The following is a 20250-nucleotide window of genomic DNA, read 5'->3' on the forward strand; positions in this document are numbered from 1 at the left end:
AGTGGTAGTTGGTGGATTTGGCGAATCATGAAGTGGTCGAACTCATCATAGTCGTCTAGATTCGTCATGGCTGTCTGCTGCATCTGCTTTATTTGCAATGATTTTGGTGGCCGAAAGTGGGCGCGTGAAAGATAGTCGGCGTTCGCGTTCGCCTTTGAGCTCTTGTACACTACCTCAAAATCGAATCTGCTTAAAAAGTCTGCATAATTCGCCATTCTACTTATGCATAATACTGGAAGCGATTTGTCCGTTTGTAATATTTGTAACAATGGCTTATGATCGGTGATTAGTGTCCAATGACGCGCGTATAAATATTTGAAAAATTTCTGAACTGCCCACACAATTGCCAATGCCTCTTTGTCAATCTGTGGATAACGTTGTTCTGTAGCATTCAATGTTCGACTTGCGTATGCAATTGGTCGTTCAGTCCCTTTATCTAAACGGTGTGAGAGCACGGCTCCTGTCATGTTGGACTCGCGTCTGTTGCAAGTAGTACAGGTAGTGTTGGGTCGTATGGCATCAACACTTGAGGTGAAACCAGCGTCTCTTTGAATATAGAAAACGATGCGTTTGCCTCCCTAGTCCAATAAAATGTCTCTCTTTTCAGCATGTCCCGCTTGTGGCCAAATCTGGAATAAATGCGCTATAGTACACACTTTGACATATTCAAATGCAACCCATGTGATTTAATGCGATTTAGTGTCGTTTCCAAAACTATCAGTAGCTGCTCGAAGTTTTCAGCAAACACCAAGATATCATCAAAAAAATTTAAAACGTTTGGGACTTCCTGTAAAACAGTCTCCATTTTTCTTTGCCAGATAGCTGGAATATTTGCTGCTCCATATACCGCACGAGGTGGTCGTATTAACCCATGCGTCACTGTATTTAATCTCAATACATGCGCAGCGTTACGAATGTTCGCGACACTAAGGGGTACTGCCATCTCTAGGCCGATGCTAAGCAGTGACGTGAATTCACATCAATAATTCAATCATTATGTCTACACATACGCGTGCACGCGGCGGAGAAGCAACGCACAAGCACATGCAGATATCTTATCTGAGATGCTCCTAAAGGTATGCAATTATAATTGTGGAAGTGCCGCTCACACATACAAGCGCATGGGGTATGAGAGAAGCTATAAAAATTATACATCTGTAGTTGTAGCTGAGAAATGTATAAGTAACTAGTAAGTTCTGGAATTAGAAAAGCCTAGAAATATGCAACGAGGAAATCAGACAGTATAAAAAGGCGACAACAGTAGAGGCGAGAATCAGTTTCATTTGAGCTATCAATCAGTTTTGATTAAGCACGCAATCTGTCGGACAACAGTAGAGTTATTTATTGTGAAGTACTTTAATAAAGGCCATTTTGCATTATTAAATATTGGAGTTATTTATTCAACAGTTTAGTGATTCGAACGTTAGCAGAAGGGCAAATAAGAGGATTTGCAGTAAATTCGTTACAATTGGTGTCAGAAGAGGAATTGTTGAATAAATTGCGAATACGACTTGGACATGGCAAATTTGAGTGAGTTGAGGATCCAGCAACTGAAGAAGGAGTTGGAGAGCCGTGGATTGAATACAACCGGCAATAAGATCGAACTTCAAGCACGGCTACGAGAGGTAATGGAGTCGCAAGGAATTGATGTGGACGAGTATGTCTTTTATCCTAATGGGGACGAGACAACAACAAAAATTGAAGAGAAGGACGGAAGTCCGAGTCCAGTCGCAAGCGGCGAGAATAATGCGATGTTGGCTTTGTTATCACAGATATCGGCAAAAATGGAAACCCAGGAAACACGCATAACAGAAATGTCATCACAAATATCCACAAATATGGCATCTCAACTAGAATCCCAGGAGAACCGTATAACATCCAAAATGGAAGAACAGAAGACACGTATTGAAGAAATGTCGTCAGAAATAACATCGAAGATTCAAGCACAAGAAACGCGTATTTCAGAAATGTCGACACAGATTACATCCAAGATGGAAGCACAAGAGGAGCGCTTATCGGCGAATCCTGTTTCACTAACAGACGAGGCTCTGGCGACCCCAAGCTCCTCAGGGAACTTGGGGGTGGGGAGGGAGGGATGGCCTGAAGGTTTAATGTGGCCATATAAATCGTTCCCGAGATGGTCGGGCCAGCACCTTAATGGTGCTGTTACCGGAGCGTATCGGATCTGTATCCGACAAAGGACCATCACATCGATAACACTTCCCAAAGCCTTCGGGGAGTAACCTAATCGCTACAACAACAACAACAACAGGAGCGCTTATCATTGAAGGTGGCATAAATGTCTTCGCAGTTAGAAGCACAGAATACAAAAATTGTACAGCTCGAGCACAAAATGGATGCCGAGATAGAAGCTTTGAGAGGTCGTATACAGGAGTTGCAAATAAATCGCCCAACAGTTTCAGCGAGTAATCCCAAGGTAAAAACACCATCCTTTGACGGTTCTGTTCCTTTCCAGGTCTTTAAGCTACAGTTTGAGAAGACCGCAGCAGTGAACAACTGGAATGCTGAAGATAAAGTTGCAGCTCCATTCGTAGCATTGAAGGGGCCAGCAGCCGAATTCCTACAGACGACTCCCGAAGGAGAGCGGAACAACTATGAAGCATTGATGGCCGCTGTCGCGAGACGTTATGGAAGCGAGCATAGAAAACAGGTATTCCAAATTGAGTTGCAAAACCGTCACCAAAGAGCGAATGAGACTTTGCAGGAGTTTGCCTCGGATGTTGAAAGATTGGCTCATCTCACAAATGCGGACGCACCCGTGGAATACACCGAGAGGGTAAAAATCCAGAGTTTTATAAATGGCATACGGGACGTGGAAACGAAGCGAGCTACATACGCAAACCCAAAGCTGACATTTGCTGAAACGGTATCACATTCATTGACTCAGGAAACTGCCTCCCTATTGAGTAAACCAGCATATAAGGCTCATCGTGTGGAAGTAGAAAGACCACAGTGGGTAGACACAATTTTGGAAGCATCGAAGGGTACGCAGCAGAAGAATAATGGTGCAGTCAAATGCTTTAAGTGTGGAAAGCCAGGGCACATTTCGCGTTATTTCAACACCAACCCTAACAGTTCCAACAATGTGGGTGGTCGTAAACGCAGAGCTGAAGGAGATGATCAGATCTCCAACACCAATCAATCGTTAAACTAAAGCGAGTCAGCAGCAAGGGGCGACAGCTGGCTCCCTCAATTGAATGCCCCATAATCTCTATCTCACAAATTGGAAGAAGGTTAAACAATCTTACTGTCGGAGGACATGTGGATGGAAAGGAACGTTTACTGACTGTAGATACGGGTGCATCCCATTCCATCATTCGATCAGATTTAGTCAACAAGAAGGTAAGACCATTGCTTGTAGCAAGATTACGTACAGCCACGGGAGAGAACACCCAGGTAATTGGAGAAGTAGCAATTGGGAACGTCACGGTACTACGCAATTTTATAGTGGCAGAGATTGTTGATGAAATCATAGTTGGAGTGGACTTCTTAATCGACCAAGGCATCAAGATCGATATGAAAAGCAAGACGATGCGATATAAGAACATGGATGTGCCACTTAATTTCGGCTACGAGAGAGGCTATAGCAGTAAACGGGTGCTGGTGGAAGAGAGTAGTCAGCAAATACCACCAAAATCCGAAGCAGTCATCTGAGCAAAGGTTGATGGAGACTGTGGGACAAACAAATTGTGGGTTGTCGAAGCAGCAAACAAATCAGCACTGCACATACTTGTAGGAAAAACCCTGGTTATGACAAAAAAAGATGGACGTATTCCGGTAAGAGTACTCAATGAGTTCAAGTCACCACTCAAACTGACCAAAGGAGCTATTTTGGGAAGATGCCAAGAGGCTGAAGTAGTTATTAACTGTGAACAGCTCCAGGAACACGTTTCATCTAGTAATACTGATCTCTCAAATGACATCACGGCATGGACGCAGGATAGAATAGTATGGTACACCGATGGCTCGAAGACGCCAGAGGGGATTGGACCTGGAGTCGTTGGACCCAGAGCCAAGATATCAACCCCCCTGGGAGCATACCCGAGCATTTTTCAAGCGGAAGTATTCGCCATAAGTCAGTGTGCTGGCCTGAACCTTCAGCGCGAATACTCCAATGAAACAAATGCCATAATCAGTGACAGTCAGGCGATATCAGCGTCTGAAATAAAAACAGCGCTGATCCTTGAGTGCGGTAAAAAGCTAAATCAACTAGGAGCACATAATGAACTACTGTTGGCCTGGGTTCCGGGCCACAGGGGAGTTGAGGGTAATGAGCAGGCGGACAGCCTGGCCAGAGAGGCAGCAACGACACGACCTATTGGTCCTGAGCCGTTCCTGCCAGTAGGCCCGCAGGAAATTAGAGGGCATCTATTAACAGAAGAGAGGGAAAAGAGAGAAGAACACTGGCGTAATATGCCAGGCCTGAGATAATGTTAAGTTACTGTTAGGGGGTTACAACACAAATCGATATAGGGCATTAATAGGCCTCTCGAAAGATAACCTAAGAATCCTAACAGCTATTCTTACAGGACATTGTAGACTGAACAGTCACATGCAAAAGATGGGTATAAGATCGAGCAACATATGCCGATTTTGTGATCGATCAGCGGAGACGGCGGAACATGTACTCCTGGAGGTGACGCAATCTCAAGACGCAGAGCTAAGTTCATGGGCTCACCATGGTCAGAGCATTCTCACATCAAATCCCTCAAGCCAGGTGAACTGCTAGGGTTCATCAAAGATGTCGGCTTGGATGAGGTGTTGTGAAGCAGCTGAGGGCACAATAGACCAATGGTCGCAGTGCGATCATCTATCTATCTATGGACGCAGGGGTTAGAAGAAGCCTATCAGAGTAAGGCAAAACAACTGCTCCTAAAGTACGCGAACATATTTGACCAGGATGGTTCCAAACCAGGCCGCACCAACGTTGTGAAACATCATATTGACACTGGAGATGCGAGGCCGATCCGTCAAGCTCCACGTAGTGTTCCACTGGCGAAGCGGGAAGTTGTGAGTCAAATCATACAAGAAATGAGCGACAGCGGCGTCATCGAACCATCAGCTAGTCCATGGAGCTCACCGGTAGTACTTGTAAAGAAGAAGGATGGAAAAATGAGGTTTTGCGTGGACTACCGAAGTTGAATAACGTAACGGAAAAGGATAGCTACCCATTGCCAAGAATTGACGACACTCTGGACTCGCTATCTGGTACGAAATGGTTTTCCACGCTGGATTTGAAAAGCGGCTACTGGCAAGTTGAGGTGAAGGAGGAAGATAAAGAGAAAACAGCCTTCAGTGTCTGTGATGGTCTTTGGCAATTTGGATTTGGTATACTATTGAAAATTCTAATTAGTATTAAAATATCTAAACTCAAAAATAAACAAAAATAAATTTTTAAAAATGAAATAAATATTTGGTTTATTACCAAATATATTGGCGATTCTACCAACGGACCTACAATTACGAACTTTAAAACCTAGTTAACTTACTCAAAGAAAAGCTGTCGAAAATTATTAAATAAATGACACTATTGAAATTCTTATGCATGTAATATAACTGTGCTTGTGTTCCTAATACATTTGTGGACCGGAAACAGTACAAGTAATAAGAATGCTTAGAAGTGCGCTACACCTTTAAATGTTTACAAATTTAAGGAAAATTTGTATATCAACATTAAACAATCATTATTCTAACTATACAAAGACAAAACAAATTGTTCATTAGAAAATAATGAAATGAAACTTAAATATACTTCAATTAATAAGCAACATTCTGTGCAAATTTCATATACAGTCGCTGTTAATTGTATATACAAAACGTAAAACAAAAAAAAAAAAAAAATAATAATAATAAGTGTCGAAAAACAAATTAAAAACATGAAGTGCTTATAACAGCTTACTAGTAAACATGCTATGAATTTTATGCAACATGAATAAAAAAATAGAATTTGTCTACGATTTGTTAATTAATAAAGAACTCTAAAAAAAAACCAACATACTACGCTTAAAAACAATGGTTGGGTTATCCGCTTCACTACATCAAGAGCTATTACAACAATTTTACGCACAATACACAAAAGAATGGATTTAAAGTATAAGACATCTCGATGAAAATGATGAGATTTATAAAGAAAACAACAAAGCCATTGCATAAATAACAACAGCGATGTATTTAATTGTCATCACGTCAAAAAAACGCAACTGATTCGCTTAAAATCTTTACAACCATCAATCAACTAATTAATTTTAATATTTTTTTATTAAATTTAATTTTATGTAAGTATAATTTTTATTTTAATATCAAATTTAAAATTTTCAATTATAATTCAAATAAAAAATTTTAAACCTTTTAAACTTTCAAATTTATTTTAAGATTATTTTTATATTTTAACAATTTTAATATAAATTATTTAAATTTACTTATTTTTTATATAAAATTAAATATTTTATTTAAATTGTTAACTCCCTTTCCAAAAAAATTCTTAAATATTTTCTAATTTTCAAATTATTCATTTAATTTTTTTTCATATGGTTCTACGTTCACCAATACGAACTCGTAATTTAACAAATTTGGAAAATCAAAATAACAACTATACAAAAAACACCATGGCTCACAATATAACTTAAAATTCGAACATTAATACAGCACAAAATAACATCTCTAATATAACAAAGATAGTTCACCACAAGATAACTTTACAAATATTTCTTCTACTAAATCTATAAAATTACCACAATTTTGGCAAGAATCTCCCGATGCCTGGTTTTTACTTGTTGAAGGACAATTTGAAATTAACAATATCAATGATGATAATTTAAAATTTCAAAATGTTTTAGTTACTCTTCAACGAGATACTATATCTAAAATTTTAGATGTTATTAACCCTCCACCTCTTTTTAATAAATATGATACAATCAAAAAAATTGTATGTGAAAGATTTTCTCTTAGTGAAGAAAAACGATTAGAACAATTATTTTCAAAAACTGAACTTGGTGATCGTTCACCATCTGAATTATTCAGATTTATGAAATCACTTATAGGTACTGACTCCATTGTAAGTCAAGAATTACTTTTCAAATTATGGATTCGTAAATTGCCACAAGAAATACAAATCCATTTAACTTCTAGCAACAATCAAAATAAAGATAAAGTAATTATTTTAGCTGACAAACTTTTTGATTTAATCAACAAACCTCATTCTTCCAAATCTCCTATAGTTTCGAGTATAAATAATAATATTTTAGAACAATGCGTTAAAAATTTAACTGAATTAACTACGGCTATTTATCAAAATTTAAATAAAATTTCTAATGATATTAATCAATTACAAATCCGTTCAAGATCTAAAGATAGAAATAGATCTAAATTTCAAAATTTTTCAAGATCAATATATTTTTCAAACAATCGTAATTTTAATTCACAAACAACTATTTGTTGGTATCACAAAAAATTTAAGAATAACCCTCTTAAATGTATACCCCCATGCAATTTTAATCAAAATCATAATTCAAATCCCGAACAAAATTTAAACTGAAACGATCCATTATGACGGTGACGGATAATGGAACTATTATTAAACCTACTCGTCGCCTATTCATATTTGATAAATTCAATAAACTTAATTTTCTTATCGATATCGGCGCAGTCGTATCAGTTTTTCCTTTTTCTAAATTTAAAATTTATAAAAGAAATTCTGATCTTACTTTGACTGCAGCAAACGGTTCTTCAATTTAAACTTTTGTACTTAAAATTGATTTAGGTTTAAGAAGAGATTTTGAATTTCCATTCATTATTGCGAACATTGATACACCAATTTAAGAGCAAACTTTTTAGAAAAATTCGGAATTATTGTCAATATTAAAAATAAAGAAATAATGGATTCTACTACAAAAATTAAAGTTGCTGGATCTTCTGGATTTTCTGATATTTTCTCACTCAAAATTCCTATTTTGGAAAATAAGTTTTCAAAATTACTTAATGAATTTCCATCTATTACCTGTGAACCAGATGATACTAAAAAAGTTAAACACCATACGGTTCACAGGATAGAAACAAAAGGTATTTTACCATTTTCGAAACCCAGACGTCTTGATCCAATCAAACTTAAAATTGCTAAAGCTGAGTTTGAATTTTTAGTTAAAACGGGTATATGCAGACTCTCAAATTCTCCTATTGCATCTCCACTTCATCTCGTTCCTAAAAAATAACCAAATGATTGGAGACCTTGCGGAGACTATCGAAGACTTAATTTTATTACTACACCAATGATACTTTATCATTAGCAGTAGATGCATCAAATGTAGCTATTGGAGCAGTTCTTCAACAAACTAGCAATAATATACTAGAGCCCTTAGCTTATTTTTCAAGAAAATTAACTACAACAGAAACTAAATATTCAACATATGATCGTGAACTTTTGGCAATTTATAATTCAATTAAACATTTTAAACATTTTCTTGAAGGTAGAACTTTTACAATTTATACTGATCATAAACCTTTAATTCATGTTCTAAATTCTAAAGATAGATCTCCTCGTCAACTACGTCATCTTGAATATATTTCCCAATTTACAAATGATATTCAATATATACGTGGAAAAGACAACATAGTTGCCGACACACTTTCCCGTATTCCAGAAATAAATGCAATTTCAACTCAAGATATAAATTTAGAAACTTTATATAAAGAACAACAAACTGATACATTTTTACAAAAAACCATTTCTGATCAAAATTCTAAAAATAATTTAAAAGAAATTCATATTTCAGTTATTAATTTAAACATATGGTGTGATGTTTCTATACAACCCTTTCGACCTTATGTTCCACATTCTATGAGAAGAATTATATTTGACAAAATTCACTCATTTTCTCATCCAAGTATAAGAACAACTAGAAAATTAATTCAAAATAAATATTATTGGCCTAACATGCGTAAAGAAATTAACGATTGGACTTCATCTTGTATCAATTGTCAAAAATCCAAAATTTCAAGACATACTAAATCTCCTATTCAAAAAATTCAAATACCATCAGGTCGTTTTGAACATATTCATATGGATATTGTTGAACCTCTTTCAGTTTCAAATGAAAATTGTTATATTTTAACAATTCTTGACAGATTTTCACGTTGGCCTGAAGCTTATCCACTTAAAGATATTTCAACAAATACTATAGTAAAAACTTTTATTCAAAATTATATACCACGATTTGGTATACTATTGAATATTACAGTAGATCAAGGTTCACAATTCTCTTCAAAATTTTTTACGGAATTAACTAAACTTTTAGGTTCTCATAAAATTCATACATCTCCTTACCATCCCCAAGCCAATGGCATGATAGAGAGATTTCATCGAACTTTAAAATCAGCAATTATAGCATCAAACGACTCGGTTCATTGGTCTGACATTTTGCCATTCATTCTACTTGGTTTACGAACTTCTATTAAAGAAGATTTAAAATGTTCATCTGCCGAACTTGTTTATGGCCAAACACTTAGAATACCTGGTGAATTAGTTATTTCAAATAGTAATAAAGAACATGATTTTTCTAATGACGCTCTTCAAAAAATAAGAGAATATTTTTCGCTTGTTCGTTCTAAAGTTTTTCATCATAACAAAGACAACTTTTTCGTTTCTAAAAAATTAGAAAATTGTGACTATGTTTCTGTTAAAGCTCTTCGTAAATTTAATTTAGAATCACCTTATGAAGGACCTTTTAAAGTTATTTCTAAGAAACATAAAACATTTACAATTAAATACAAAAATACTATTAAAAATTTTTCGATTGATTTACTTAAACCAGCATATATACTTGTTAACACTAATTTAAATACAAATACAAATACATTAAACAACAAAAAACAAAAAAAGGTCACATTTAATATTAATTAATCATTTGTTTGTTTTAAATTTTCTTGGAGTGTTTATTATTTGTTGTTAAATTATTAACTTTGTATTTTATACTTTGAATTTTAAATATTTTGCTATCGAATTAGTTTTTGTAAATGAAAATTTTGGTGATATCCATGGCGCAACGATACAAGGTGGCAGCATGGGACAGCTGATTTTAAGCTTTTTTTATTTGATTTGATACATCAAAATGCGGCGCAGTACGATTTAGACATTTGTCCATCGAATTTACAAAAACAAAGTACATGAAATTTTTATTTATGTTTGTAGGTATGTCACCATGCTGTCACCTTGTATCGTACAAAACTCATTGGATACAAATTCCCTCTTCATCTTGTAATACTAATTTATAATATGCTCTCTAATAGAAAATTCTCGGTATATGCAAATGGTATAAAAATTACACGAGAATTTAATATAATAAATGGACTGCAGCAAGGTACTGTAAATGCCCCCATTCTTTTTAATATCTATATACTAGATTTGTTGCATAAAATAGACAACATAATAGCATTTGCCGATGATGTTGTTATTTATCACTCAGATAGTTCAATTACTAACATAAACACAAATCTCCAGAGTAAATACAATACTGTCGAAGAATATACAATAGATTGGCAACTCAAAGTAAACGCTAACAAATGTGAAACTGTTCTGTTTCGCCCCCCTATCAAAAAATGCAACTCAAATATTAAAAAAAATTGGAAAAACTTCCAAATTATTTCGAACGAATCCAATCTCATAATTAAACAATCCGAGAGAGTCAAATACCTTGGTATATATCTGGATAAATTTTTATACTATAACGATCACATTAACTACCAAATAACGAAAACTACTAAGGCGTTCCATGTTTATAAAAAAATGTTCTGGACAAAATTTTTGGATAAAAGGCTGAAATCCATTATGTATCAAACACTTTTAAGACCTATACTTACGTATGGATGCCAGATTTGGTTTAACATATCCCCATCATACATGGAAAGGCTGAGAAAGTTTGAACGTAAAATTTTGAGATCCTGTACTTCCTTGTACAGGTCAGCATATAGTAATTATACCAAATACATTTCGAATGCGAAGGTCTATAGTACAGCAAAAGTACCGAGAATTGACTGCCACATAATAAATTTGACAAGGAGACATATACTACGCTGTCTTAACAATGACAATAACACACTGATAAGTGCACCCTTCTATGAAAGCGAAGAATACTTTTCCCTTACAGTTAGAAATGGATTTACATCCCCAGAATCATTCCTTTACCTTGACAGGAATTTATTTATACAAAATAAAGATCACATACCGATAATCTATCACATTTTTAGAAGAGCGAATATGAAAATAATCACCTCGAAAACAATTAACACAGAAAACAAACGTTTTAATACATATATCTCTACCAGAGACAAACTAGAAGCATCTTCCATCATAAAACAATGCTGGTGGCTAAATCACATATAACCACAACACCTGCTCATGCCGGACATCCGACATAATTTTCCCTTACTTAATTTTATCTTTTATTAAAAATATTTAATCAGGCATTGTTTTTTAATGTTTTTTCTTTGCAACATAATCATGGTTCATACATGCTTTAAGTTAAAGCGGTTACACATAAGTGTTATCAACTAATAAAATGTTATATTATATCATATGTAGCCCGCCAAGTACATGAGAACTCGTCTAGAGTCATTGTATAATTATATAGAGTATAATTGTATTATTAAATGAAAACTATTGTTTATTTTAGTATATAAGATCATCAACATCGAAATAAATAAACACTAAAAAAAAAAAAAAAAAAATCACCTTGTATCGTTCCGCTATGGTGATATCAAAATGGAAATTTTTGATTAATAAATTTTTTGCTTCAAACCAAAATAAAAGATTTTTAAAATATCAACCTGATTAATAAATTTTTTGCTTCAAACCAAAATAAAAAATTTTTAAAATATCAACCTGAATGTTGATATCGTACCCACAAAAAAATTGTGAACATAATTGTTTGGATATAGTTTTGGTCTCCAAAACGGTGTTGGACCCACCCAGGGTAATTTTTTATAAGCGCGGCCGAAGGCCGCCAACGCAGAGAGGTGTCCTGCGCAAAAATACTATGGATACCACCCCCGGTTTCGGAGGTACCCGCGGGTCTTTTTTCGGTTTTTCGTTAATATCTTTTGAACGAGTTAAAATTTTTATTTTCCGCGGTAAAAGTCTAGTTGAGGGGTCGACTGCTAATACGCATCAAAAAATATCGAGATAGGTGTCAAAAGACGCGCGGAAAAGAAAAATTTTATCTCTGTCCGGAGATATTTGCAGTTGAAGTTGGCGATTTTCATGTGGTTGTTGTTGTGTTGTACCCACAAAACAAATTGTGCATCACCGTGGCGGTAGCCACGGTTATACCACACACCCGGACTTGGCATGGCGTAGCCCAGGGTTATTTTTTAAAAGCGCGGCCGAAGGCCGCCAACGCAGAAAGGTGTTCTGCGCAAAAATATTATAGATCCCAACCCGGTTTCGGAGGTACCCGCGGGTCTTTTTTCGATTTTTCGTTAATATCTTTTGAACGAGTTAAAATTTTTATTTTCCACCTTCGGATTATTAATACTGATGTCAAGACGCGTCGTTCGACACCTCTCTCGATATTTTTGGACGCATATTAGCAGTCGACCCCTCAACTAGACTATTACCTTTTCCGCCTTCGGATTATTAATACTGATGTCAATACACGTTTGATACCTCTCTCGATATTTTTGGACGCGCATTAGCAGTGTCATGCTGTCGTAAAGAATTACCATCATTTCACCTAAATAAATCCGTAGCATAAATAAATAAATAAAGCAACTAAGTTATGACGAAAAAACGCAATATTCGCGTTGCCAAAGTGTCATACAGCACCGGTTACTTGTTGTGTTGTAGCAGTGTTTCGCCCCATCCAATAGGTGCGACCAATCACAATTGTCATCAATGTCCTCTAACGGGAGTCCAAGGAAACTTGCTGTTTCAACAGGGTAGGATCATAATGAGAGGGGTGTTAGAGGCGTTGGTTCTACATTACAATTAAAGAGATGGTTGGTGTCATGTGGGGACACATTGCATGCAGGACATACATTTTTTATGTCGGGGTTGATTCTGGATAGGTAAGAGTTTAATCTGTTACAGTACCCAGATCAAAGTTGAGCTAGAGTGACGCGCGTTTCCCTAGGTAGAGTGCGTTCCTCCTCTGCCATAGTACAGGTTTACAAGTATGATATGTATGAGAAGGAAACAATTCCTTTCTCTTTCTAACACACTGCAGTTTGACACTTCGGTCAGTGTGAAACTAGCGTGGAACCCAGTGGAACGTCCCTGGAACATGCGTTTGACACTGAACGAAGTGTCAAAATTACCAGGGTTGTTATCGTGGAAAGCGACGCAGGGAAACAAAAGAAGGAGCGGAATATCAGATATGGGTTGCTGTGATGGTAAATTTTTTTGAACGAATGTAGTATGAAAATGTAGTGCACCTAAAGTCTTTAATTGGGGTATCTGAGGACGCGTAGTTATTCCAGCATTAAGAATACAAACGGCCACCGTGGCGGCCACCGCGGTGTGATGGTAGCGTGCTCCGCCTATCACACCGTATTCCCTGGGTTCAACTCCCGGGCAAAGCAACATCAAAATTTTAGAAATAAGGTTTTTCAATTAGAATTTTTCTAAGCGGGGTCGCAGTGACTGGCAAGCGCTCCGAGTGTATCTCTGCCATGAAAAGCTCTCAGTGAAAACTCATCTGCCTTGCAGATGCCGTTCGGAGTCGGCATAAAACATGTATGTCCCGTCCGGCCAATTTGTAGGGAAAATCAAGAGGAGCACGACGCAAATTGGAAGAGAAGCTCGGCCTTAGATCTCTTCGGAGGTTATCGCGCCTTACATTTTTTTAAGAATACAAACACGGGTGCTAAGTTTTTCTACCCGTTCAAAACTTCTCCGCGAAAAACAGTTTGAAACAAGGGTCGACTGCAATAACCCGTCCAAAAATGTGGAATGGGAAATGAAAAGAAGCGTTTTGCCTCTTTATCAATAGTCTAAAGAGAAAAAGTATTCGAATTATTGGAAGCGAGGCAAAAACGCGTCTATTAATACTTCCCCCAACGGTTTTGGTCGTGTTTTAGCAATCGTCCCCGGTAATAAAGTATCAGAATTTGTTAATTAAAATTGTCCTAAATATTGGATTTTAAAGAGAGATGTAATTAAGTGCTCGTTTGAAAGTAAATAAGGATATTTCTTTGTAATTTAACAATAAAAATGTTACGCAGTTTTCGATAACAGCTACTACACTTTTTCTTGGTCCTAAGAAGTACAACAGTGGCAAATAGCATCCACAAAAAAAAAAACGAACAAGAACAAGCATTTTATCAGGTGAGCGTGGCTGTGTATGTGCGTGCTGCTACATATCCTACTTGTAGACCTTTACAATGTCCTCTGCTATATCTGGGTATTTTTCTTTAAGTACTGGATTTGCCGGGCAATTCCCGGCATAGAGGGCCGACGCCTGTATTCTCAGGTGCCGTATTTCCTCATAATATTTACGGAGATGACCCCTTAAACCCCTGGGTGGTGTAGCCTCATCAATCAGATGTCTGTTGGGATGCCCAGATTTCTGGGTTTTCAACAGAAACTGTTTGTTCAGCATTTCATTTATTTCCCTAATGGGGAGTACTCTCGCCTCATTGTGGTGTTCTGGGGACATAAGAAGACAGCCCGTAGCGGTTCTGAGGGCAGTCTTTTGACAGGCCTGTATTTTATTCCAGTGAGTAACCTTTAGGCTTGGCGACCATATCAGGGACGCGTAGCATGCAATCGGCTGACCAATTGCTTTGTAAGTAGTAATGAGCGTTTCTTTGTCTTTACCCCAAGTGCTGCCGGCAAGAGATTTTAGGATTTTATTACGGCTCTGGATTTTAGGTAAAATTGCGGTTGCATGCTCTCCAAAATGTAGATCCTGATCAAACGTCACATCCAAGATTTTGCGGTGTAAGACAGTCGGTAGCGTGGTGCCATCGACGTGGATGTTCAATATGGTCGACATTTGGCGCGTCCATGTTGTAAATAGGGTCGGCGCTGATTTAGTCGGTGACAATGTCAGGTTTCGCGAGGCGAAGAAACAGGAGAGATCAGGGAGATAGATGTTTATTTCGTTACAAAACTCATCGATCTGTGGGCCTGGGCCTGTGGCCATTATTGTGCAGTCATCGGCGTAGGAAACGATATTGACTTCTTCTGGTGGTGAAGGTAGCTTTGATATGTTAACCCATTTAATTATATATTGCGCAGACAACCCCTTGAAAAGGTTGCGCTACACAACCCCTTGAATGAATTTGGTAGTTTAGTCCCCTCTTACGACAGGCATACCTGCCGAGGGTATATTCTAAGCTCCCTAACCCGCTGGGGATGTTATGGCCCATGCTTCTGCACCATATAGCAGGACGGTTAAGCTTCTGTGCCGTCCTGCTACAGAGGAAGTATTTACCTTTTTATTCTGAAATTTGGCAAAGCTCTTTTCCGTTTAAGTATTCATGGATGTGTTCCGGATAAACCATTAATTTCCACAGAGGGGTGAATGGAAACGAGCCAGCGGAAGGCCTGGACGAATGAAGGCAGCGGCCGAAAACCCAATGAAAGAATGAAGCCTTAGAATTTTAACAGGCATATTCAGTGGTCACGGCAGACCAAAGAACCACATGCACAACCTGTGTGACATAATTCCCCAACAAACTATCTAAGGACGGATTTATATAAACGTTTTGCTTTGCTTTGACATCGCATTGACCTTTCTTAACAATGAACCACCAGATTTCTCAGCTTGCGTACGAGTTTTCAAATGCATCGATCTGTGTGCCTCCTACAGTATCTTTTTGTGATATTTATTCTAATCCCTTTGGCCGCTGATATATGTACATAAATTTAAAATCTTAAGTCTAACTTATCGGGAAACTACTTAAAAATTGATCGCAATATTCCAGGTATCATATAAATTTTCTTAAATTTTGTATCGTAAACCTGAGAAAAAAAAATTACAACCTATAAATGGTTAGGATTCCTTATGTTTCGGTCGATTTATTATGAGAAATTAGCACGCCTTATCATTTTTCTCTCTTGTCCGGAAGTATCCTCCTGTATTTATTTTGCAGTCTTACCAACTTAACACTATTTTTCTTATTGCTATAGGGTTACCCTCTGATAGTTTTATACTACACCTACAAAATGAGCTTATATTACGTTTACAAACACAAGTGCATATAGACTCTACCATTTACAATTCCAGTATAAACGTCTACATTCGCGAGATCAATTATTACAATGGCAGAATGCAATACACGACAACGCCTATCAGAGATCGGCCATGATGCAGTCCAATATTTTATGGAAAAGTTATTGTTCAATATTTATGATCGCTTTGACGAGCAAGATTTAACTGATGTGACTTTCAAGTTATCTAATCCGAATGCTATGTAAGTTAAAACGTCTTCAAAATATTCTTTAATAAATGCACATTTTTCAATGATAATAGGGTTAAAGCCCATCGGTTAATACTGTCAGCAGCAAGCCCTTATTTTAGGGACCTCTTCAGAGATGAAAAGGGCATTTGTCCTGTTATAGAAATCAATAACATCGATAGCGATATTTTTGAGCAATTAATCATCTTTTGTTATACTGGCAAAACGTTCATAACCAACGACAATGTTGAACGTGTATTGAAGGCAGCTTTGATTTTGCAGTTGGAGGATACTGTGGCCGATTGTGGTGATTTTATTATAGAAAATATATCCAATTATTCAATAAAGCGGGTTTATGCCCTGGAGCGGGAGATTCAGTGTGCCACACTAAATCAAAAATTATTCGAATATGAAACCCAAAACTTCATGAGCGTAAGTTGTACTATGAAATTGCATTTAATTCTTGACCGATATGCGGAGTTCTTACTTTCTTTTATTTTGCAGGTAGCCGAAAGCGAAGAATTTTTAGATTTCGATGCTAATAAATTACAGAAGATATTGGAGTGTAATTCTTTGAATGCGCCAACTGAGAGAGATGTGTTTGAGGCAGTAAAACGTTGGTATGACTATGATGCCTTGGGCCGGAAACAACATTTACAAGATTTAATTAGCTGTCTGAGACTTACCCAACTGGATACTACTTTTTTACTGACCGAAATCCAAACGCTGCCTGGTTGTGAGTCAATAGTAGTTAACGCCTTATCTTGGACAAACTGTCCTGCACTTCGTTCCAATCTAACACTGAAATACACAGAAAAACGCGGCAGTCAAACAACGTCCAACGAATTATTGTTTGCTCTAAATATAAAAGAACGCGAGGTAAAGTATATGCGATCATCTTTTTGTGGCAGGGCTTCCCCATTCAATTGGTGCGAATCACTCACAAATTTTCATGGATGTCCTAACGGAAGTCCGAGAAAACTGGTAGACTGAGCTGTGTTGGCCCAAAGTGACACTCGTTGAAAAGTTTTTTCATGTCATATCAAGACACATTTAATATGTGCGATCATAGTAGCTCCTTGTTGATGTTGTATGGCCAAAACGACTCTTCGAATGTTAATGGGTAATGTAAGCATCACTGCCCTACGAGAAGACTATCGAACCGACTAAGCACAATGACAAAATTTCCACCACCCTTGGCGATAAAGTGCTGTCGGATGCGAAAAAATGTGCGAGCGCTTTCTGCCGACAATATGTAATGTCATCGTTCATGCAAATTTAATTATCTAGTGCATGTCTTCCATCTGTCACTGTCTACCTTCGTCATCCCCGAAAAATGGAAAATGGCCAGAGTGGTTCAGCTATTAAAGCATGGGAAACCAGCGTGGCGTTCAATCAGGATCTACACAAAATCCTCAAATCTCTTTCCGGCAGCACTTGGGGTAAAGACAAGGAAACGCTTATTACCATTTACAAAGCAATTGGCCGGCAGATTGCATGCTACGCGTCGCCAAGCCTAAAGGTTACTCTTTGGAAGAAAATGTAGGCTTGCCAAAATACTGCCCTCAGAACCGCTCCGGGCTGTCTTCTTATGTCTCCAGAACACAGCCTACACAATGAGGCGAGAATACTCCCCATTAGAGAGAGAAATGAAATGCTGAACAAACAGTTTCTGTTGACTAGAGTAACGAACCAGCCGGTCTATGTTGCAACAGCTTAGCCGATATTCTTCTTAAGGAATGAACAGCCAGCCTTACTTTACAACAAAAGACCAAGACGACATTAATAGGCAGTACCACAGTACGGAATCGAACCATGGATTGCCTACCAGACCGTGTAGGTATAGAGTTCAAGGAGCATACTCTGTCTAATGTCAACCAGCTATGCTTCAGCGAGTGGGGTGGGGTTCTTGCTCCTGCACTGACTTTTGGGTCGGCACAAGAAAACAAATATTAAACAGAGATTTTGACTTTGCGTAACTCGCAAATGGAAGGGGTTGTTTGGACCTACGAGGAAAGTTTTCCTCTCAAATACGAAAAAGAAAACTAAAACTGAACTAAACTGACCTGCAACTACCTTTAGAAGACACATATCTTCTGCTAAAATACTTACTCACCGGATGTCTAGGAGGGCTTCCGCTGTAATTTGCCTCTCCGTCTCTTTACCCACCCATCCTGCTAAGAGTGCTCTTATCATGTTTCTCTTAGCCCATATTTCCTCTCACACAATTAAGTAAAATCTACTCCATCGTTATTTTATGTTAACAAATTCAGAATGAAATTTTATTCATATTTACTTCATTTTTAATTTTATTACCCTTCCTAAACAACGATCTTTACATTTGTATACTATTGAAACCTAATTTAGCAATGCAAAAAAGCTACCGAATCTAAACCAAATACAACATCAACATGTTTATAAGCGTGTTCGAAAATTTAACTCTCAATTGTGAGTTTCATTTAAAATGAAAAAGTTTCATTTGACCTGAAAATGCTATATATATATATATATATATATATATATATATATATATATATATATATATATATATATATATATATATTTATATATATATATACGTGTGGATTTTCTCTACATAAGCCAAAATTTGCAATAAAGCGAAAATATTACTTTCAGATCAAAATGATAATGTTAATCCAAAATTTATTTATTTAGATCAAAATAAATAAATTTTTGGAAAAAAAAATCAATCATGCGCGGTTCCAGGGTGGTGAACTGGGGGAAATCCCCCCTAGATCTTTGTAACACGTATTTTCATTATTTTCGACTGTGAAAAATTATGAGATATTTCGAGTTAAAAAATATTTTAATTTCTCTTAAAAATCATAAAATATTAATTTAATAATTTGGGAAAAATTTAAACAACGTGACATCAGGAAGAGATTTACAAGGTATAATCGAAACAGCTGTCGCTTTGTCCGTCCTTGTTGTTTTTGTTGTTGTTGTAGCGATAAGGTTGCTCCCCGAAGGCTTTGGGGAGTATTATCGATGTGATGGTCCTTTGCCGGTACGCTCCGGTAACACGGCACCATTAAGGTGCTAGCCCGACCATCTCGGGAACGATTTATATGGCCACATTAAACCTTCAGGCCATCCCTCCCTCCCCACCCCCAAGTTCCATGAGGAGCTTGGGGTCGCCAGAGCCTCGTCTGTTAGTGAAACAGGATTCGCCGCGGATAGGTGAGGTTGACAATTGGGTTTGGAGAAGCTATATATTGCGCTGGCAACCTGAAGGGTTGCGCTACACAGACCCTTGAATCTGGTATTTTAGTCGCCGCTTACGACAGGCATACCTACCGCGGGTATATTCTGACCCCCTAACCCGCTGGGGCGGGCACCGTGGTGTGATGGTAGCGTGCTCCGCCTATCACTCCGTATGCCCTGGGTTCAACTCCCGGGCAAAGCAACATCAAAATTTTAGAAATAAGATTTTTCAATTAGAAGACAATTTTTCTAAGCGGGGTCGCCCCTCGGCAGTGTATGGCAAGCGCTCCGATTGTATTTCTGCCATGAAAAGCTCTCAGTGAAAACTCATCTGCCTTGCAGATGCCGTTCGGAGTCGGCATAAAACATGTAGGTCCCGTCCGGCCAATTTGTAGGGAAAATCAAGAGGAGCACGACGCAAATTGGAAGAGAAGCTCGGCCTTAGATCTCTTCGGAGGTTATCGCGCCTTACATTTATTTTTTATTTTTTAACCCGCTGGGGTCCTGATGTCACGTTGTTTAAATTTTTCCCAAATTATTAAATAAATTATAAAACTAAAAATTGCTTCAAATAAATGTTTTCATACATTTAAAGCAATACGGGCAATCCCC

The 20250-nt window shown here is 37.4% G+C and overlaps 1 protein-coding gene across 1 annotated transcript in view; it reads left to right on the forward strand.

The window, feature by feature from the left end:
* Positions 1–20250, forward strand: part of LOC137249056 (kelch-like protein 1) — a 50999-nt gene that overhangs the window by 11420 nt on the left and 19329 nt on the right. Inside the window, exons 2-4 of the mRNA XM_067780182.1 lie at positions 16242–16428; positions 16488–16845; positions 16918–17292. Coding sequence (XP_067636283.1) covers positions 16277–16428; positions 16488–16845; positions 16918–17292 — 885 coding nt within the window. The 5' untranslated portion in view covers positions 16242–16276. The remainder of the gene's footprint in view (positions 1–16241; positions 16429–16487; positions 16846–16917; positions 17293–20250) is intronic.

Source organism: Eurosta solidaginis, chromosome 4 (assembly GCF_040869045.1).
Source record: "Eurosta solidaginis isolate ZX-2024a chromosome 4, ASM4086904v1, whole genome shotgun sequence".
In the NCBI taxonomy this organism is placed as follows: domain Eukaryota; kingdom Metazoa; phylum Arthropoda; class Insecta; order Diptera; family Tephritidae; genus Eurosta; species Eurosta solidaginis.